Source organism: Mustela nigripes, chromosome 7, assembly GCF_022355385.1.
Source record: "Mustela nigripes isolate SB6536 chromosome 7, MUSNIG.SB6536, whole genome shotgun sequence".
In the NCBI taxonomy this organism is placed as follows: Eukaryota; Metazoa; Chordata; class Mammalia; order Carnivora; family Mustelidae; genus Mustela; species Mustela nigripes.
The window spans coordinates 7,880,675-7,902,372 of NC_081563.1; the positions used below are offsets into that span (position 1 = coordinate 7,880,675).

Here is a 21,698-nt window from a genome sequence, read left to right on the forward strand (position 1 = left end):
GATGGTTGGACCCATGGATGGATGGATGGATTCATGAATGGATGGTTGGACCCATGGATGGATGGATGGATTCATGAATGGATGGTTGGATGCACGGGTGGATGCTAGGTGTGAACACACTCTGCAAACTCAAGTGCTGGGCGAACACATGAGATGATGATCACGAGTCATGTTCAGCACGTGTGTCTTGAAACAGGCTCCACCTCGGAGAAGAGGAGCCCCGTGAAGAGGGAGAGGTCCCGCTCCCACGATTCCGTGTCTTCGTCTCTGTCCTCTAAAGCGTCCAGTAAGTCTCCAGGTGGGACACAGTGCACTTCTGCATGTTTCTTTTGGACATTAGAGAATGAGAAGAGATCTTTATTTTCCCCTAGAACTGGGAAGAGAAGGGGATCTTTGAAAACCAGAGTTTCTTCGGGAGTGATTGTGTTTCTGGATTCGGGTCTGGGACGTAAGGAGTTTGGGCAGGAACTCCGAGTTCCTGGGAGAAGATCGTGGGCTCTGTCCCCCTCAGTGGCCTGTGCTGGGCGGTGTCCCCTTGCTGCTTCCCAGGCAGTTGTTGGTTTAGGGAATGAGTTGCCCCGAGGGAGGAGGGGGGCTGGGGTGAGGTGTTCTTGTCGAGTCTGAAGGCAGAGAGAAGTGCACCCAGATTTCCCTGGGGGAAAAGCAACAGAAGGCAGCAGGTGTACCCTGAGCCCTGGACCCAGACTGCAGGGAACTGTGGGGAAAATGCCCAGTCTCTGCCTAAGGGAGGCTCGGCGTCCGGGAGCAGTCAGGACTGGCCACATGAGACGGTATCGCCTGTCTTCCTGTTGTGACCGTTACCGAGAACCCACTCTGTATCTGAGTCCGGGTGGAAAGACGGGTGAGGTACAGCCCGCTTTCGGGGAGCCCATGGTCCCTCGCCAGTGTGTGATGTGCCGCAGAGGCCTCCTTGTGGTCTATGCGCACACTCACGCGCGTGAAGTGGGACAGGCGTGTGGGTGAAGAGGTATTTTTGCCTCAGTTGGGGGCAGATTTAGGGGTCGGGTTTGGCCCCTGCAGGTTTCAGGAGCAGCTGGCCTGTGTGTCTCGGAGGAGAAGATAGTCAGGAGGGAGGGGGCTTCGGCGGTGGAGGCGCGTGTGGGGTCGGGGCCCAGGACGCGGTCACGTGGGCTGCAGCTCTGTGCTGACGGGCGGACGGGTGCCTGGCTGGGGTCAGGGCGCAGCTGTGGGGTCAGAGCGCACCAAGGGGTTTCGGGTCAGTCAGAAAGCCAAGTGCTGTAGCCTCTGGTGTCCTCTGCCCCAAACAGTGTAGGGCACCCAGGGCCCCGGGTGGAGCTGGCGAATGGCTGGGTGGGTGACTCTGCTATTCCGATAGCCGGGAATGGGGCTTTGTTCTTCCCCAGTCCTGATGGGATTGCTTTTTAGAAGGTTGTGGGGACACACTGCTCTGTGCAGTGTCTCCAGGAGTAGAATGCCCAGGCTACGAGCCAGGCTCTCTCCATCTGGAGTTCTTCTGTTAGTGAGGTGACTTTCATACTTACCTGGCAGGGGAGGTACCCTGGTCATTGAGGTGACTTTCTTAGCCGGGACTCTTCAGAAGGGCCTGAGATCTTTAGGGGTCTCTGACGAGGTATTTCTCATGGCATTGGCTACTGTAGATTTCAGAGATGAGGGGACGGAGGCCCAGGGAATTGAGATTTGGCCAGAGCCACATGAGTTGGGGTGGGGACCTGGGTGTCCCTGGGTCTCATCTTTATAGACTGGCAGTTCCCCTGAATTCAACTGGGGACAGACCAGTGGAGGTCTGGGGTTGACAGAAAGAAACATCTGTGTGGGCATCGGTCCTCAGGGTCTCGCCAGGCCGGCGCTCACGACCTAGAGAAGCGGATGAAGGCACCGGGGTTCCCTTGGTCTGCTTTTGGGATCTTGTGCCTCTTTGATGTCCTTCAGGCCCATCTGTCCCCTTGCCCTGGGCCAGGACACAGGTCCGGGTCCCTCACAGCCTCCCCATATCTGCTCTTCTGCTGTCACTGTTTCAGGTGCCTTGCCCGAGGGCGAGGTGTCAGCTGGAGCCTTCAGCGGAGGGGGCCGGCCAGTGCCGTATTTCCTCCTCCCGTGGTTCCGGAAGCATCTAGAAGGGCAGGCTGGCCGCGCAGGCCTTTGGGGAGTGGCGGGACCCCTGCTGGGGAGCTCGGATCCACAGGGGAGGTTGCCTGAGCAGCGTGGTGTGTGGGGTACGGGCTGAGCCAGGGGCAGGGGGGCGGGAAGGCCTTTCTGCGGAGGGTGGTGTGGGGCTGTCGGCCTCCCTGGGTCTGTCTCCCGGGGAAGGACAAAGTGAAGGCTGCGGTGCAGCATCCTCTCTGCCCTGCTTTCTGCGGGGCCTGTGGTCTGCAGGGCTGGCGCGAGCCGGTACGCGAGGCCTGGGGTGTGAGGCTGGGGTGGCATGAAGACAGCCGGGTGCTGCCCGGTGGGGGCCCCCGCTCAGCCAGGTCTCAGCGGGGTGCACTGGGGGAGGGGCAGCAGGAGGGCCCTTTGTGGGGGGCTGCTGTGCCTGCTGCCCCTCCTCTCCCGATCCTTCGGAAAGTTGGGGAATTCTAGCGTTTGGTTGAAGCTGCTGAGTCCTGCGAGTCTCACCGGCAGTTTGAGCTCGAAGCTGTGGCTGTGCTGGTGCGGAGGCAAGACGAGCCGCAGGAGGGACAGCAGGGAGGGGTGCTCCCGGGAGCACTGCACAGGGTGTGGGGGGGGCTCGAGCCCGCGAGGCAGGGGCTTGTGGAGCAGATTGGGTCAGGGGTTGCAACGGGGCGGCTTTTGAGGCCGTGCGCCGGGTGCTGGGGTGGGTGTGGGGTGACACTGGCTCTCTCTTCAGCGAGCCATGGCTCTGTCAGAAGACAAGAGAGTTTCTGTTGACCCAGAGGGGGATTTTGTTCGTGAAAGTTCCCGGTGGTTGTGAGGAACGGGTAGTTTGTGTCGCAGGAACAGAAGTGGTGGGTGCTTCGGCGAGGGTCCTTCCTGGGGCGTGACTGACAGGCGTGTCCCTCCCCAGGCTCGGCGCTGTGTGGCGAGTCCTCGGCTCCGCCCGGGGCACCCTCGCAGGGGGAGCGGGCCAGATCGCCACAGCCCTGCGGCCCCTCGGAGGAGGCCAGGGCCCCCGGGGAGAGACAGAGGCCCCAAGCGAGTCGGGGGCCGCCGTCGGTCATCAGCAGGCACAGCCCTGGGCTGGCCTCCCAGCCGGACCCTGGCCCGAGAGCCGGCCAGAAGAGCGTCCAGGTGTCGGTCACCCCGTCGTCCTCCCGGCTGTCCTCCTCGGGCTCCTCGCCCTCGTCTGTGGCCCCCGCGGCCGGCACGCTCCTCCCGCAGGCCTCCCAGTGCTCCATGACCAAGGCCTGCCGGCAGCCCCCCGTCGTCTTCCTGCCCAAGCTGGTGTACGACATGGTCACAGCCACCGACAGCAGCGGCCTGCCCAAGGCTGCCTCGCTCCTGCCCTCCCACTCGGTCATGTGGGCCAGCTCCTTCCGCCCCCTGCTCAGCAAGACGATGACGTCCACGGAGCAGTCCCTCTACTACCGGCAGTGGACGGTGCCACGGCCCAGCCACATGGACTACGGCAACCGCGCCGAGGGCCGCGTGGACGGCTTCCACCCGCGCAGGCTGCTGCTCAGCGGGCCCCCTCAGGTGGGTGCTGCCCCGCGGGGCCCTGGGCTGCGTGGGGGTCCTCGTGTTCATGCCTGCGGGGCAGGTTTGGGGCTGACAACATCCCCTTGGTCACATCCTGCCGTTCCCATGGCAGACCCTGCAGTGGGCGGGGGGGGGGGGGGGGGGGGGGGGGGCCGGGCCCGCCCCCCGGCGGGCGCCGCCCCGGCGCGGCCGGGGGGGGCGGGGGGGGGGGGGGGGGGGGGGGGGGGTCGGAGGTCGGGACCTGCTGCCGCCCACGGCTGGCTGACGTCCAGGCTCGGGCCTCATGTTCCTGCCTGCATGATGTGGGGGCGGAGAGCTTCTCGGGGGGTGCTTCTCCTTCCCACGGCCAGTCTGTGCCAGTTAGAAACCCCCCACCCCGCCCGCACCCCTGCCCAGGGTTCTGCACTGGAAGGTTTTGGTACGTTACTGGGAGGCAGGAGGCCCGTCCCGGTCCCAGCCTCTCACCTCACTGTGTTTTCCTAACAACGAAAGACTGTCGCCGTTGTCAGAATGGCAGCCTCTGCCACGTGCTGGGAGTGTGTGAAGATGACCGTGTCCGGTCCTGGAAGGTGCTTTGTCAGGACAGTGCAGAGGTGGGAGCTGGGCTCCGGAGTGGGCTCGGATTCTGGCTCAGACAATACCTGGCACCCTGGGCAGGAGCCAGCCTTCTTCGTGCCCCAGTGTCCTCTCTGAGAATGAGGATAAGCGCGGCACCTGAGTCGGAGACGGGAGCATTGAACGAGAGAGTAACCCCAAGGCATCTGGAGGACCGCCTGACTGTGGGGGGCACATGGGGTCAGTTACTGCTCTCTTCACCCCTGTCGGCACCGTCCTGTCCCGCGCCGGGATGTGGTGCCTCCAGACTCAGCCTGTTCTTTATAGTCTGGTCCAAGAAATACAAACCCGCAAAAATGTGTATAAGAATGCTCATTTTAGGGGCACCTGGGTGGCTCAATTAAGCCTCTGCCTTCAGCTTAGGTCATGATCTCAGGGTTCTGGGATCGAGCCCCGCATCGGGCTCTCTGCTCAGCGGGGAGCCTGCTTCCCCCCTCTCTCTCTGCCTGCCTCTCTGCCTGCTTGTGATCTCTGCCTGTCAAATAGATAAATAAAATCTTAAAAAAAAAAAGGAAAAAAGATTGCTCATTTTAAAATTATTTACAATAGTAAAACAAACTGGGAACAGCCAAAGTTCCATTGGTCAAGGTTGGTTGAAGAACTTCAGGTACAACTGTATCTTGAAGTTCGGCCATTGAAAGTTGGAGATCGATCTCTTGATGCTGACATGAAAATTTCTCTAAGATTTAAACTAAAAAGTTGAAATCAAAATTGAAAAAAATCAAGTTACAGGGTAATACATACACGGTGTAATATCAATTAGGAAAGTAAGCATCGGTGTGTATGTATACATCTCTGTGTGAAAATACCAAAAACCTCCGGCAGAATTGCCACTGAGGAGGGAGTGGAATTTGTAAACTTTCTTCTTCATCGTCACTCTGTATTTCTTGAATTTTTTAATGGGTGAGCATATATGAACTTTCTGTAAATTTGAAAAAAGGGGATCCTGGTTTCTTCCTGCTGTCATGTTATTGGATGGTATCTTAAAAAATTTCACCCATTTGATAGGTGAAAAATAGTATATTATAGTCTTGTTAAGGTTGAATATATTTTTATATATTTATGGATCACTGCTATGACTTTCACAGTGATTTTTCCAATGTGTTTCTCTTGTTTATTTTTCCTGTAGGCATTTGACCTTTTCCTGTTGCTTTGCAGGAACTCTTTACAGGTTACAGATGTTAATCCTTTGTCTGTTACTTGTATGGCAAATACTTTTCTCTGAAGGTTCGCCTGGTGGTATTTTATATTTTTTCCTAAAGTTAGTTATTTCTGTTCATCTACATGTGTTGACTACGGACTGTGAGCCAGGCACTGAGCTGAGAACTTTGAAAGCGCATTCCCAGAGCAACAGGGTAGGAGGTTAGCCCACAGGCGCCTGTTTAACCACCTGCGACCAAAGTGAACGAGGTCTCCTGGTGTCCTAGCCTGGTGTGGGGCAGATGGCGTGAGGGACTCTGTGATAGAAGAAGGAAGACCAGGAGGAGAAAACTCATTTCCTTTTCCTGGCCTTAGGAGAAGAAAAATGAGATGCCAGACTTTAAAGTCTTAACACAACAGAGTTTTTTCTTTTATTAGAGACCTATCAATTAACACAAATAGCAATCTAATTATGCAAGATTTTTTTTTTTTTTTTTTGAGAGCGTGTACAAGTGCATGGGGTAGGGGCAGCAGGAGAGGGAGAGAGCAAATCTCAAGTAGGTTCCACACCCAGCGCGGAGCCCAATCTCACAGCTCGATCTCACGACCCTGAGATCATGACCTGAACCGAAATCAAGAGTTGGACGCTTCACTGGCTCCCCAACCGAAGATCTTTTTGTGACATTATTATGCTTTGTATCGGCAGTTCATCTTTCAAAGCAACCTTTCTTCAATATCCGATTCAAGTCCTATTTCAAACAGCTTAGAAAGTGTGGCCGGTTAGAAGCAGAAGCGCGCTGCCATGATTTATAAGCGGGCAGGTCTGCTGCTACGGGAGTCTCTCTGTGGCCTGCTGTCCTTCTTTAGGACCCATGTCCCCTCAGATGGCTTTGCACACCCCCGGCTCCCGCTTTAACGAGGTGGGGTCTTTGACGGGGACAGGTGACACAAAGTGTGTCCGGTGCTCCAGCCAGTGCCTGCTTGTGGACGGGGCGTACTGAGCACCAGCTCCAGTTTTAATGTCTTCACAGATTGGGAAGACAGGTGCCTACCTGCAGTTCCTCAGCATTTTGTCCAGAATGCTCATTCGGCTGACGGAAGTGGATGTTTATGATGAAGAAGAGATCAACATCCGTGAGTTTTGCGTGGGTGACCCTTGGGCTTGGAATCCTCTTCAGTCTGTTTCTCGGGTGACCGTGTGTCCTCTACCCTCTAGATGGAATTCTCAGATCCGCGATCCCACTCATCCCAGGGGCCTTGAGGGCTGCTTTTCTCTCTCCCTTGTTTGCCGTCATTTTGCTCAATATCAGAGCGGCACCTGGGACGCCTTTGTGGAGATAAAATCACCACACTAAAAATAACCGCTGTCTGCTGCGTATCTTCCTCGTGTCCAGCCCTGTGCTGGATCCTTTCCATAAATTGCTACATTTAACTTCCGGCACATCCCAATGAGAATAACTACTTATTTGCTGGTAAGTAACTCGCTCAGGCGCCCAGCTGGGAGATGGCAGAGCTGGAGCTGAGCCGGATTAGGCGGCTGACCCTAGAAGGCAGGGCTGTCCTTCGGGGAGGGTCCCACTCAGGCAGCTGAGCGCAAAGGTCTGTATCTTAGGACAGAATGGAAGTATATCATTTCTCCTTACTCAGGGAACAGAATTTGCCCAGAGGAAGGTAAGATGGCTGTCTTCTGCTCCCTACCTCACCTCCTCACTCGTTCCTCCAATAGCTCATCCACTTGGTCTGGTAAATGGATCTGATGCCTTGGGAATTAAAATTTGCGTGAGACGTCCTCTCTGTAGGCAAAGAAAGGGGGACCAGTATGTTGCCCTGACGTCAAAAGAGCACTTCTTTTTTTTTTTTTTTTTTTAAGATTTTATTTATTTATTTGCAAGAGAGAGAATGAGAGAGAGCATGAGGGGAGAGAAGGAGGGAGACGCAGAGTCCCCATGGAGCAGGGAGCCCGATGCGGGACTCAATCCCAGGACCCTGGGATCATGACCTGAGCCGAAGGCAGTCGCTTAACCAACTGAGCCACCCAGGCACCCTGAGTCACACTTCTTTTTATTTATTTTTATTGTATACATTGAAGTGTACAAATGATGATTCGATACACATATGCATTGTGAAATCACCACTACGACGAAGCTAATGGACATGTTCCTAGTTGCCATGCTCCCTGCAGTGTTATTCACCACAGGCAAAACACAAGAGCCACCGTATGTTGTCCGTCGATGGGTAAATGTCTATCAGCAGATGGATGGATAAAGAAAAGTGTGGTATATACAAGTAATGGAATATCATTCAGCCTTAAAAGAGCATAAAATCCCACCATTCCCAAACACACTTCTTTAGATGCTCCTGACTGTGTTTGAGTTTTGACTTGGAGAAAATTTGGAACCAAGGAAGCTCATCCATCCCTTAGTCTTTCCTTTGAAGGAAAGAGGAGGGAAGCTCTTCATCCAAGCTCTGAGCTTTCACACATCCCCCCTCACAGTTTAGAACTGAATTTCAGATGAAAATCAGCAGACCTGTTGAGTGTCTGTGTCCTCACTTTCTTGGCTGTCCCCATGATAAGGACAGGATTTGAACCCAATTTGTTAAACTTCAAAGCCCATTTCTTCAGAAACTCTCTTATTGCCTTGGTTTTTCTCTTTGGGGAAGCATGGATAATTGCTGTTTAAGGGGTTTGTGAAGATTAAGTTACATATAAAGCAGTGAGCGTCTGTTCCACATGCAGGAAACATGCCTCTCGTCTTCTTTGTTTCTTCTCTTGTGGACATGCACTCTGCCCCTGTGTACATAGCATGGATATAAAAATCAATATATTACATAATTTGTGTTGGACCATCTAGATTTTTTTTTCTTTTTTAGCCAAGAAGCATTGAGTGAGCATCACAGATTACCCCAGTTATGATGTAAAATATAAGATAGAATTTGGGCCATGAATGGTGTTGGCATTCAGAAAGGAGAAACCAGTGGCCTTGAATGCTGAGGAGCTACAGTGGTAGGAGTTGGCCATATTAGCTCTGTAGCATTTAGACAGAAGACAAGAACAGGTGCTATGTTAGGTTCCATTGGCGGTGGGAACCAGTGTGCTACATATGGGGGTGGGGAATGGTGCTGGGGGGAAGTGCAAAAGGAGCAGTAGGTATATTGGGAGGGGCTGAAGTCAGCATGGGAGCCAGAAATGCAGGAAACATGGCACAGACCACAGATAAAAGGTAGACCCAAAGGCACTTCTTGCTTCCTTACAGCAATCCTGAAAATGCGGTGTTCCAGGAGCCTTTGAGATACAGTAGCGTCCCCCAGGAACCCAGAGACTCAAGGACAGCTCTACCGCAAGCATCATCCTTACACACATTCAAAAATCAGTCATCCTCACTTCCTAGTTAGTCACTTGTCTGTGTTTCTACCAATCTTACAGATCTCCGAGAGGAATCAGATTGGCATTACCTCCAGCTCAGTGACCCCTGGCCAGACCTGGAGCTGTTCAAGAAGTTGCCTTTTGACTACATTATTCATGACCCGAAGTATGAAGACGCCAGTCTGATTTGTTCCCACCTCCGGAGCATAAAAAGTGAAGGTCAGCCTTACAAAACTCCCGCGCCATGTTCTTCTGGAGTATGTAGTGAGAGCCTCTGAAAGAGCTGAACTGTGTTGGCGATGAGCTCAGTTGTCTGGGGGTGGGAATTAACCAGCAGCATCTGGGAGAGAAGCGAGGTCACTGCCTCAGTGGACAAGGAAGGGCTCTTCCCGTGAAGGTGGGCTGGTGGCTCCGCATGTGCAGACAGCGATGGGTGCGCTCCTGGGGGTGTGTCATGGTCAGGACATCCTCGAGATTCTGGTTTACAGGGGACACAAGACACAGATGCTAATGTATGAATGGGGGTTGTCCTAATGAAATGCACATACCTCCCTCTCTAGCCTCTGTGTCTTGTTCCCCCTCCTCCTTCAGGGACCACCGACTGTCACGGTATTAGGACCCCATAGGGTTTTAGGGTCACCATCAGCAGACATTGGATATTAGTGGGCCAGTATGGTTTTTAGCACAGACTGGGAGAGTTGGATGAGTGGAAAGGGAAGGAGGAGACTCACCCGCCTCCGTGTCACACCAGGAATTCTCTCTTCTGTCTCTCTGAAGCATTTTCACCGACCAGTCCTTCCCATAGACCAGTCTCTAGCTCAGGTTTGGGGTTAAAATCTCCATCTCGCCAAGTCGTTCGGCAAACCAGAAGCCGTTCATCAGCAGTGTGGCATCTGCATCTGAAGCTGGCAGTCCGTTTGCGTTGCCCGGGAGCGAATCCTTGAATCTGTGTTTACAGCCGTAGGTCCATTAGTAAGACCCGCGGCGACCACGGTTTGTTGACTCCTCCCGCCGAGTCATCCCGGGCCCAGACAGACGCGGTCCCCCCAGATCCCAGCACGGAGTCTCGGTCCGCTGCATTCTGAGCGGGCAGCGGAGGGCGCAACGGCTGTGCCCGCGGCCGCTCGGTGACCCTGACCGGTGTTTCCTGCAGACGGGGGCGTGTCCCGGAAGCCCGAGGAGCTGCACACGCGGCGGCAGACGGCGCGGATGAGGCTGTCCAAGTACGCGGCGTACAACACGTACCACCACTGCGAGCAGTGCCACCAGTACCTGGGCTTCCACCCCCGCTGCCAGGTGGGCTGTGCTCCCGCCTGGCTCCCTTGGGCACACACCGTCGGTTCTCTGTTCCGCCGAGTTTCAGTTGTCATTCCAGAGCGGGATGTGGAGGGTTCTGGAAGCCTCTGCCTCTTGGTCCACGTGTATCTCCAGTTCCCTGCAGTGATCTGCGCAGTGACTGCTGACGCCACAGAAGCGCCTCTCCCGGGGTTACACATTTGCTAGTGACTGTGCATGTCCGCATTTTCTTTACGTTCTATCAACTTCCAAAGTGAGTTCAGGGCAGCAGACTGAGTGCTGATGGACCAGCCACAGAGATGAATAAACTCTGTCCCCATAGTCAAAACACACAGTCTAGGGATGGGAGAGATGCCCATGGAGAGAACAGTGAACAGAGAACAGTGAAAAGCTGGCAGGAAAGGCAGTAAGGGGAAGCAGAGAAATTATGCAGAGAAGGAGAGCCATTTGCACTTACCGAGCACCTACTGCGTGCCAGGCAACGTGCTGGGCACTTCTGATATGTCGGTACTTCCTCTAACCTTTTTACGTAATAGAGAGTGACGCTTACTTTAGACACTGGGGTAAATGGGTAAGGCTGCCGATGCGGGGCCCTGGCTGGTCACCTGGATGTGTCCGTGTTTAAGCTACCCCTGTTATCCACTCAACACACGCTGGAGAGGAAACGCTCCTGTCTGGTTTCTTACTTCATTCTCCCTAAAATCTTGCAAGGCAACAACATTATCTCCATTTTGTAAATGAAGGTACCGTCTTGGGTGGGGGACAGAGGAGAGAGTTTTGACGAATCGGTAAGGGCCTAGGCAGACAGGAGGAAAGGGAACCCGCCTGCAGGGGAGGGGAGACATGAGGTCTTTGGGGGAATTAGAAGTGATTTTAGTCAGGCATCACTGGACGTTAAAGTGCAAGGGGAGGGTGGTCCCAGGAGAGGACCCTGGGAAGGGGGTGGGCAGAGAGCCTGCCACAGAAGGCATCAGGTTCCGTCAGGACAAATACCATATGATCTCACTCATCTGTGGAATTTAAGAAAACAACAGAGGAGCACAGCAGGAGAAGGGAAAGAAAAATAAGATAAAAACGGAGAGGGAGGCAAACCATAAGAGACTCTTAACTCCAGGGAACAAACGGAGGGTGGGTGGGGGGCTGGGGTAGCTGGGGGATGGGCATGAAGGCGGTCACGTGACGTCATGAGCACTGGGTGTTGTGCGCAACGGGTAAATGACTAAATTCTACCCCCAAGACGAATACTACATTCTATATGTTAACTAAGTTAAAATGAAGTAAAACATTTTAAGGAAAGGCATCAGGTGCTGCACGGAGGGTGGACCTGGGACCCCTCCAGGGAGATCTACAAGGGGCGGCCTGATGTGGGCAGCGCTGCATTTTGCATAGTCTGTTAGCATCCGTGGGTGAGTTCACGGAGGGCCTGTGAGCCTGGTCCTGAAGAAGGGGCAGGCAGGATTTTAGATGTAGTGTTTCGTTTCAGACCTCGGTAAGGGAAAGGGGAGGAAGGAGTAGCTGGGGCAGCTGGAGGTGGTGGGAGCCAGGACACCTGCGAGGCCCACAGGGGTGTGCAGGATAGCTCAGGCCCTTGACTGCTTCCAGAAGGTTCTGCAGCAGCCTGAGCATGGGCTTGCCAGCTCTGTCCCTTTTGCAGAGGGAAACAGCAGACAGTGGCTTTAATTCTCCCAAGTCTGCCCAGCCTTCAGCTATCCCTGAAGTAGCATCAAGACTGATTTTTTTTTTAAACTATTCAATTTTACTGGAGACAAAATTGGAGAATGCAGATGAGCAGTTTTTTAAAGAATTAAAAATAGTAATTCTATTTGCTCCAGATAAGCTGTCCTAACATTTCCTCCTTGGAGATGAAATTTTTCTTTCAAAGCAGAGAAAATACAAGTGGAAATGTTCCCTTAATTTTGAAATTTAAAGAACCGGAGGAGACTCACGGGTTTTAGTCATGGTCACATCAGTTAGTGTCTGCAGAGAATTAACAGAACTGAGGTCCGGAGACCCTGGGCTCCAGCTGGACTGTGCCCCTGTGTCCAAGGGTGCTCGGGTCTGGGGGCTGCAGTCACAGCGGACTTAGAACCAGGCCACGTGAGAATTGCTGAGGGACTGCTCCCTCCTGGCCTCTCCAGCCTCAGTTCCCCCCGCTCTTTCCCTCTCTCTCAAACCTCCCTGCTCTTTTTCATAAACCTTCCTCAGCTGCATCCCCCACGTCAAAATCTATTTCTGTCTCATCTCTGCTCCCACAGGGCTCTGCGGTTCTAGTGGAGCCACGGTAGGCGTGTAAGGCCGCTGTGTCCTGCCTGGCCCGCCGTCTCTGGGCCCTGGGGATTCTCAGAGGAGTGCGGGGCACATGCCAGCTGCCAGTCTGGGGAGGGGCTGTCCGCTGGAGGCCGAGAGGGGTCAGGGAATGAGGCTTGGGTAGAGCCATGTAGCACCGTGGCCTGGGCAGGAGTCACACCAGGGGGCGGTGCAGGCAGATGAGGGGTGAGGGGGCGTGAGGCTAGGCCTGGGAACGGGAGCAAGCCCAGGACCTCTGAGTGTCAGTCCCCATGTCCACACGGGGACGGGGACGGTACCACCTCATAGGATTGCCCCTGACGGCACCGAAGGGATGGAAGGGGGCGCAGACACAGTGAGTGTGACAGAAGTGTGTAAGCATAAGCACTTAGTGACACGGTTTATTACTATGTTGTTACGCGTCATGCCTATGATGGAAAAATGCATTCATTAGAGTTAAAAAGTGAGGTGTGGTGTGAAAGCCTTTGGGGGTAACCTAGCGCACCTCGGGGTCAAATCCAGGGTCCAGAAGGCGTCGGTGCCTAGAAGGGTGTCGCTGGGTGAAGCATGATCCGAATTAAAGATGGGGAGGCATCCGGCCGAGTGGGGGTGCGCTCGCGTGTGTCGGCCCAGGAGCAAGACCTGGGGGTCCACACTTCGTACCGGAGCCGGTCTGCGGGCGGGTTTCTCGAGCTGCGGGGCAGGTGGTACCAAGCTTTGCGTTGTCATGCCCGGGACGGGCCTGGGTTCTTCCAAGCGGTGGCGGCGGGCTCTGCTGACAGGCTCTGTCCTTTCCCGCCACACCTCAGCTCTATGAGTCCACGCTGCACGCCTTCGCCTTCTCCTACTCCGCGCTGGGGGCGGAGGTCCGGCTGCACTTCATCATCCCCAAGTCCAAGGAGCACCACTTCGTCTTCAGCCAGCCTGGGGGCCAGCTGGAGAGCATGAGGCTGCCGCTCGTCACCGACAAGGTACTGGCTCCCGGGCGGGGCGGAGCGGGGGGATGGGCATCCTCGTGGCTGCAAGTGACCATTGCGCTGGCGACCTGGAGACCATGGCCGCTTCATGAGTCAGGGCAGGGGGGGATGGGCACGGTGGCTGAACTTGGAGGAGGCCGGGGGCGCTGGGGCTTTGGGTCACTCCGACTGCACTTTGAACCTCGCTCTGCCGCTCTCGTGTTGTGTCATTGGAACCCGGCTCTGAATATTGCTGAGCCCCTGTTCCCTCACCCATGAACCTGGGCCGTAGTAAGTCCTGCAGGAGCTTCCCGTGAGCTTGGTTTGGGACGACTGAGGGAAGTCACCTGCGCGGAGCCTGGACGAGGACAGGTGCTCCCTAGATGTTTGTCCCTTCCCTATCTTGCCTCTACTGCCGTTAAACAGAACAGTTGAAACTGTCCGAGGCGGTAGAATCATGCAGCGACTGGCCCCCTGCCCCCGGGGCCTGTTACCTGGACACAGTGACTGGTGTCTCACAGCCAGCCTCGATCTGTCTGTCCTTCTCCTCTGCCTTCCTCTGGTATTCGGAAGCAAATCCCAGATGGGGCATCACATCACCCATAAAACATGCATTTTCTCTCTTTTCAAGAGGCTGTTCTTCCTGATTCACTGTCTCTGTGACCGGCCTCCTTAGGGGCGCTGCTCCCAGGGACACCTGCTCTGTCGGATGAGCGCGACCCCGCAGGGTCAGCTTGCTGCCCTCCCGCCAGCCCCAGCCGGCGTCAGCCTGCTGTGGAACGCTGCTTTTCCTTCTCCGGGTGACGGGGCCGGGATGATAGGGTTGAACAGCCTTTCAGGCCCGACAGGCTTTCACCGAGCATTAAAAACATTAGTGAAGAACCAGTGGGACCTTTATTATGGGGTGTCTCGTACCCCGCGGGCTGGGGTAGGCTCTTGCCCCGGAGGAGGATTTCTCTGTTACCCGGCTCACTTCTCCAGCCAGAGCCCACCAGAACTTCTGGGCGCCAGCTACAGCACAGCCGTACAGCAAGCAGGTCCTCTGAGAACCTCAGAAGAAGTACAAGACCTAGCTCAGCCAAAGTGGAAGAAAACATAGCTATTTATGTGAAAGATTCACACCCCAAGTGGATCAGGAGCTAGGCTGTATGGATAAGGCATTGAAGGACTTGCAGACATCCAGAATAGCATGGACTCGGCACACAGCTGATGCTAATTGGGCAGGGTCATGCATTTGGGTCATCGGGAGATGCTAGTTGGGGTTGTGTAAGAAGACCATTTCCAAACAAGCACTGACTTCGCTTCGGATTTTCTGGGCCAGCAGCTGGGGCTTGGTCCTGGTGTGTGGGGACGCTGGCTTGGATGCACTCACTCATGTCTGCGCTTAGCCACCGGGTGGGCTGGGGGCTGGCGCATTAAGGGTGGTCGCCGTGGGAGGCCCGTCCCCGCTCTGCTCCCTGTGGTGTGTCCTCCTCCAGCCAGCAGCCCTGGCTCATCCCTGAGAGGGTTCTGAGAGAGGGAGCATGTGTCCGTCCTCTGGAGGCCAGCCTCGGAACTGGCATAACCATCATTTTCACTGTTTTGTGGGTAAAAACAAGGTCCCAGGGCTAAGCTGGATTGCGTGAGTGTGGGGTGGGCTCCATCTTCTGATGGAAGGTGCTGCGGGGTGACCTTTCAGGGGGAGGGGAGTGACTGTGACCATTTTTACAAACACTTCCCCTCGTCATTCCTACGTTTTCCAGAGTCACGAATATATAAAAAGTCCGACATTCACGCCAACCACCGGCCGTCACGAACATGGACTCTTCAACCTGTTCCACGCCATGGATGGTGCCAGCCATTTGCACGTGCTGGTTGTCAAGGAGTATGAAATGGCCATTTACAAGAAATACTGGCCCAACCACATCATGCTGGTACTCCCGAGTATCTTCAACAGCGCCGGAGTCGGTAGGTTGTTTACCTTGCCCTACTCGCTAAAATTTCTGAGACTGGGGACTTGGAAGAATATTCTAGAGATGAACGTGCTTAACATTTTTCATCAAGCTTTTTGATTTTTAAAGCTGTGTTCATCTGCTGGAATATTCTTCTTTGATGCTTGGTTATTGATTTAGTTCACATTCTCCGTGATTAGCAAGGATAAGCTGACCCGTGTGTGTGCGGGTTGGTGATGGAGGTGAGGACCCGACCACCGGGAGCTGGCTGGTCGCGCAGGGTGGGCCTTGATGAGCTGCTCTAATTCTGACAGGGGCTTTGCCCCCAGGCGGGTGTCCACGGAGCAGAGACCCGAGAGTGGGAGTGGTTTGGGCCCTTTCAGGTGCCGCCCATTTCCTGATCAAGGAGCTGTCCTACCACAACCTGGAGCTCGAGCGGAACCGGCAGGAGGAGCTGGGGATCAAGCCGCAGGACATCTGGCCTTTCATCGTGATCTCCGACGACTCCTGCGTGATGTGGAACGTGGTGGACGTCGACTGCGGCGGGGAGAGAAGCAGGTGAGCCACCTGCTCCGACCCTGTCCCCTTTCAGCCGGGGATTCTCAGCCGCCGTCTGAGGACCACAGGGGACACCTCATCTTAGAAGGCTTGGCGTGTGGTGGACAGGGCCCTGCACAGGACAGCCTCCTGTTCCAAGCCCAGCTTTATTTTGAGTTTTAAATTTGTTAAAATTGTACTGATGTCTAATCCATACAGAAAATCACAATATGTATAGTTTAGTACAGAATGTCTATGGGGGCATCTGGGGGGCTCTGTCAGTTAAGCCTCCAGCTCTTTGATTTCAGCTCAGGTCATGATCTCAGGGTCGTGAGGGCTTCTCTCCCTCTCCCTCGCTCCTTCCTCCCGTTCAGGCTTGTACACACACTCTCTCTCTCAAACTAACAAATAAATCTTGGGAAAAAAATGAAGCATCCACAAAAAAAGGCAGCATGAAACATATCCGGAAGTCTTCACACACTGAACTTCCGCTTAACCAACTCCTGTGTGAAGAAATGGAGCCTCACGAGTGCCCCAGAATTTCCCTCCTGTGGTCTTCCAGCGCCGGCCCCCCGCCCCCAGCCTAACTCCTATCGCCCAGGTGTGTTTTCATTTGCTGTGCCACATTAGGGTAACAACGGAAATCTTTCTGGGTCCTCGTTTCTTCTTCTTTTGAAGGAACACTAAGACCTGTGCTGGAGGTCCGTCGTGAGGGTCACTTAGACGCCGAGTGGCCTGCAGGTGGCTGTGAGAGCAGCACCAGGTGGAAGAGGCTCGCTGGACACAGACGCCCAGCGTCACTGGGGAAATCGTTCCTTTTGTGATTTGCCTCAGGAGTGTTTCGGGTTAGGGTTGCCTGGTTATTTTTGGGTTGTTTTTAATTTAAAATTTTAAAAAAGATTTTATTTATTTGAAAGAGAGAGAGCACATGCATGCGTGAGCTGGGGGTGGGCAGGGAGAGGGAGAAGCAGGCTTCCCGCTGAGCTGGGAGCCAGATGTGAGGCTCGATCCCAGGACCCTGAGATCGTGACCTGAACTGAAGGCAGACAGACCCTTAACCAACTGAGCCACACAGGTGCCCTTTCTTTGTTTTTTTTAAAGAGATATGATGTTCATTTACTTCTTTTATGTGAGTGATATCCTGGAGAAATAATGACCGTTGATCAGTGTTTGTCCAGAAAAACATTTTCTGAACGATAGAGCTGCCCGTGACTTATGGGAGCAGTGATTCCGCTTTGCTTGCCGTATTCGCCCAGACGCTCTTCCAAAGGGTAGAGCGTGGCCAAGAGCTGAGACTGGGAGAGAGCTGGCTCTTATTCTACCTTCCTGAAGTCCATTCTGAAGCAGCAGTTAACATCCTGGGTTGCTGGGACTGGCCAGGGTCCTGGGGGTTTACTGAAGCCCCGTGGAGTGGGGAGGAAGCTGGGGTCCAGCAGAGTTGAGCTGCGGGCCTGCGCTCAGCTGCTCGCTCCGGAGTCCCTGCTTTCAGCCCCCTCCTTGGTCATCAGGTGTCCCTGTCGTCTTCACAGACAGCAGGTGCGGGCAGCCGGGCTGGGGGCTGGGGCTTATATGCCATCTTCCTCCTTCCCATCCCCTCACTGGAATTCACGGCCGGAAGCTTCCTGCTTTCCCTGCCACTTTAACTTCAGCTCTGCAAACCAGAAATGCCAAAGTGTTTTAGCACCGGACGGGAAGAAGGGCTTTGGAGACCCACAGCACTGTTTGAATCCAAGCCCTGTTGAGTCACATCGGGCAAGTTACTCGGAGCCTTTTTTCCCTCCTTGGTAAAACGGGGGTGACGTGTCCGTGGCATGAGAGGGCCGTGAGGACAAGTGACATGCCCAGCGTGGTGCCTGGCACTCAGGGAGGGTCGTGGCGGGTTCCACCCACGGCCACCCTACCTGCCGGCACGTGAGCTCCCGTTGGAAGGCGGCCCCTGCTGTTGCGCCTCCGCCCAGGGACGTCAATCTTCCTCTTTCGAGCAGGGAATTTTCCTGGTCAGAACGAAATGTGTCTTTGAAGCATGTGATGCAGCACATCGAGGCGTCCCCCAACATCACCCACTACGCCCTGATTGGCATGCGGAAGTGGTCCAGCAAGACCGGGCGCGGCGAGGTGCGCGAGCCCTTCTCCCGCTGCCACGTGCACGACTTCATCGTCCTGAACGTGGACCTGACCCAGAACGTGCAGTACAACCAGAATCGGTGAGTCCTGCCGGCGGAGGGGCAGTCAGCACCGCCCACGGGCCCAGGGCCCCCCTCTGCCCGTAGCATTGCTCCGACCCTGCTTTCAGTCCTCAGGTTTTAAAAAAGAATTTACATCATATGATTTCGTGGAGGGGAGATTCGCATGAGATTATTCCGCTGGCTTCCCCCGCCTGTGTGCTGTTTTACTTAGTGACTGCTGTATGCACCACATTACTTAGTGATTGATGTATGCGCCGCATTACTTAGTGACTGATGTATGCGCCACATTGTTTCTCTGGCTTTTGGTCTCCTTGCAACACATTGCTTTAAAGCTAAAAAGTAACTTCCACGTGATACTCTCTCCTGGTCTAGCCACAGAAGTGCTCACAACTCAAGAATAACCCACTGGCCAGTGGTTACCGGGCCTCTGTGGAGGCCGGGCAGTGGGCACACGGCCAAGATGGCCCTCCTAGGAGCCTCGATCTGGAAACCAGGCTGCCCGGCTGGGAATCTGGGTTCTGCCACTTAATGTCTTTGCATTGAGGCGCAGGCTTCCATCTCTGAACCTTGTTTTCCCTGCTGTAGAAAGCGGCTCCTGTTTTTATTCTGGGCAGTTTTCACTCTGATCAGTAGATAAAAAGGTGTTTGTGGGGTCCCTCACGCAGCACCTGTAGATGGGTTCGCCCATGGGAGTGTTTCTGTGGTGTTCACCTCGGGTGTGCTCTGCCTGCCTGGTACAGACACCCTACAGCTGGGCCTGCCCTCCTTGTTTGTTTTGCCTTATTCACATGCCTCTGTAAGGTGGGAAGGAGCCTACCCTGCCTCCAAAGCAGGGGCGCCCCCTCCACATGGCTGGTGGGGGCGTGCTGGGGGGTGGGGCGGGGCCGCCTCCAGTCCTATGTTCTATCCTCTGCTTCCGTGCAGGTTCATGTGCGATGATGTGGACTTCAACCTGCGCGTGCACAGCGCCGGCCTCCTGCTCTGCCGATTCAACCGCTTTAGCGTGATGAAGAAGCAGATCGCGGTGGGCGGGCACAGGTCCTTCCACATCACGTCCAAGGTGAGTGCGCCCGCCAAGTCCGCTGCCGGGGGCTGTGTGGGCTGCAGACTGGGAGCTGGGCGGAGCCGGGTCTGCGGGGCGGCCCGGGAGTGTACAGCCTTGCAACCCCGGGCAGATGGGCCTTCGGTAGCCAAGTGTCCTTGCGACAAGCACCACTAGAGTGATGCGTGTCACAGAGACCTAACCGTGCGAAGGGCGGAAGTGGGAGTCTGCATGAGTGTCCCTGAGAAAGTGACATTAAAGCGGAGACCTGGGGGTCGAGAAACGTCTTCATATCCAGGTTTGGGGAAGGATCTGGGTAGAGGAGCCGAGCAGGTGGGAGGGAGGAGGTGAGTATGGAAGAAGTGTACCAGGCAGGGAAAGAGGCAGAGATGGGCTGGAGGGAGCAGCGGAACCTTAACAGCCATGGGAACATTCCAGACTCTCCCTCGGAGTAATGAGAAGCTGCTGTTGGGTGTCCTCTGGAGGAACCTATAAGCTTTATTTAGGTCAACAGTATCTCTGGCTACGGCTTGGGAATCGCGTTGGCTCTGGAGTAAGAGGCGGTGGGAGAGGAAGGTTAGGGGTCAGCGGGAAGGGCCGTGGGGGTGGGTGCGAGGTGGACAGGATCTGGGGGCAGGAGAGGCTGACCCTTCCCGGAGATTCACATTCTTGGATTTGTGGGGGAGAGTCCCTAAGGCCCACGGGTTCTCTTGATTTTTCTAGACCAGACAGCCAGTTGTCTGATGGAATGCTCAATGTCACACTTCTTCCCGATCTCATTCATTAATTTCACACATCTCACTTGGGAAAAACCCCAGTTTTTCTGAACAGAGAATTTTATGGTTGAAGGTTGGGTTCTTCACTGCCAGCCCTACCATGTGACAGAGTCTTTTGGGCCGGGGCCACTCCCCGCAGAAGCCTGGCTGGGGGTAATGGCTGGGAGTGGCTGACACCTCGCCTCCCCACGCAGGTGTCCGACAACCCCGTGGCCATCGTGCCCGCCCAGTACATCTGCGCCCCGGACAGCAAACACACGTTCCTCGCGGCCCCCGCGCAGCTCCTGCTGGAGAAGTTTCTACAGCACCACAGTCACCGCTTCTTCCCGCTCTCCCTGAAGAACCACAGCCACCCCGTGCTCTCGGTCGACTGCTACCTTAACCTGGGATCTCAGGTGACTTTCAGAGGGGGCCCCGCTGAGCCCTCGAGCCAGCGAGCAGAATTCCTAAACAGATGCGCCGCCGTCCCGGACTAGCACTTTTAGTGGCTACTCGGCCCCTTTGCCTCAGGTGTTTGCCTCTCTGTGCAGGTGAGAGAGCTTGAACGCTCTGGCCCGATGCCGTAAGTTAGGGATGAAAGCCGACTCGGAGGCCAAATCACTTCTGACTCTCAGATGAATTAATGAGTAGATGAATCAGGACAAACTTCCTGGAATTGATTTTTAGGATTTAGATTTGGAAATGGCACTAAATATCATCCTTATCCGCACTGCCCCCGCCTCCCCCGCAACACCCTGTCCCACCCGGCCCCAGCCTTGAGCTTGATCTAGTTGTTAGTATTTGCTAGATGGAAAGCCCTAGCCTAGCATCATGTGGTTGAGGATTTCGGGGAAAATGATGGTTTCTCTTGGATTTCTTCTTTTTCAGATTTCTGTGTGCTATGTGAGCTCTAGGCCCCACTCTCGGAACATCAGCTGCTCTGACTTCGCGTTTAGTGGGCTCCTGCTATACCTCTGTGATTCTTTCGTGGGAGCCAGCTTCTTGAAAAAGTTTCATTTTCTGAAAGGTACCTGCTCATACATTTTACTCTGGATCTCGATTTGAATGCCTTTCCTCACCCAGTGCATCCGAGGAGGTGACTTCTGGCCCTTTCCTTATTGGCCAGGGGGTACACTGAGGTTCAGAGAGGAAACAGGACTGCCCCAGTTATCCCGGAAAGTCCAAGGAGGCTGATGCAATCCCAGGGCGGCTCTCGCTTCCTAGTACCTGTCTGGAGAGTCAAGACACATCCCCTTTCTCTTAGGCAAAGGGATAATTTCGACTTCGTGTTCCTTTTCAGCCCAAGTTCTTAACATCAGCACCTGGGTCCCTCCGTTCCCTCCTCCTGGTGCCTGAGCTCTTCCTCCTCGTCTTGGGGGTGCTGCCTACTCTTTGCCCTTCACTCTGACCTTCCTCCTTCTGTAGCTGTTGTTGTGCTAGAGTGGCTGAGAGTGACAGACATTCATCCTGGAGGGCATAAAAAAACGGGCTTCTAGCCAGCTGGGCTCCCTCACCGATCTTCATGTAACATTGGGTGCCTTCACTTTGACCTTCTGGAGCAGGTGTTTCCTGAGCACCAGCACTCTATAAGGCTTGGCAATAGTAAGAGGTTTCTAACACCGTCTGCCTTTGGGAAACATTTTGTGTGACGGGAGGACAGGACACGTGGGTAGGAGGGAGGCGGACCAACAGCAACCCCGGGTGATGGGCTGACGAGGCGAGGAGTGGAGAGGACGGAGAATCCCCCAGGCTGGGCGGGGAGGGGCTGCTGCGCCGGGCCTGGGTGCAGGCAGCTTGCGCGGGATGAGAAGGTAGGGCCCCGCCGGGAGGTGGCCTAGCACGGGGCAGTTCACACAGAGCTGGAGCTGGGAACACTTGGTTTGCAACTAGACCCACCGTGTGTCTGCTTCCGGTTCTGCTCCCTTTGTTCCCC

At 54.9% G+C, this 21,698-nt stretch overlaps 1 protein-coding gene across 1 annotated transcript in view; it reads left to right on the top strand.

Moving 5' to 3' along the window:
* The window catches only part of GREB1 (growth regulating estrogen receptor binding 1), a 72,731-nt gene that overhangs the window by 48,965 nt on the left and 2,068 nt on the right, over positions 1-21,698 (top strand). The window contains exons 20-31 of the mRNA XM_059405161.1: positions 197-298; positions 3,026-3,654; positions 6,444-6,546; positions 8,837-8,995; positions 9,930-10,072; positions 13,168-13,329; positions 15,057-15,261; positions 15,629-15,803; positions 17,768-17,986; positions 18,893-19,028; positions 19,981-20,181; positions 20,654-20,792. Coding sequence (XP_059261144.1) covers positions 197-298; positions 3,026-3,654; positions 6,444-6,546; positions 8,837-8,995; positions 9,930-10,072; positions 13,168-13,329; positions 15,057-15,261; positions 15,629-15,803; positions 17,768-17,986; positions 18,893-19,028; positions 19,981-20,181; positions 20,654-20,792 — 2,373 coding nt within the window. The remainder of the gene's footprint in view (positions 1-196; positions 299-3,025; positions 3,655-6,443; positions 6,547-8,836; positions 8,996-9,929; positions 10,073-13,167; positions 13,330-15,056; positions 15,262-15,628; positions 15,804-17,767; positions 17,987-18,892; positions 19,029-19,980; positions 20,182-20,653; positions 20,793-21,698) is intronic.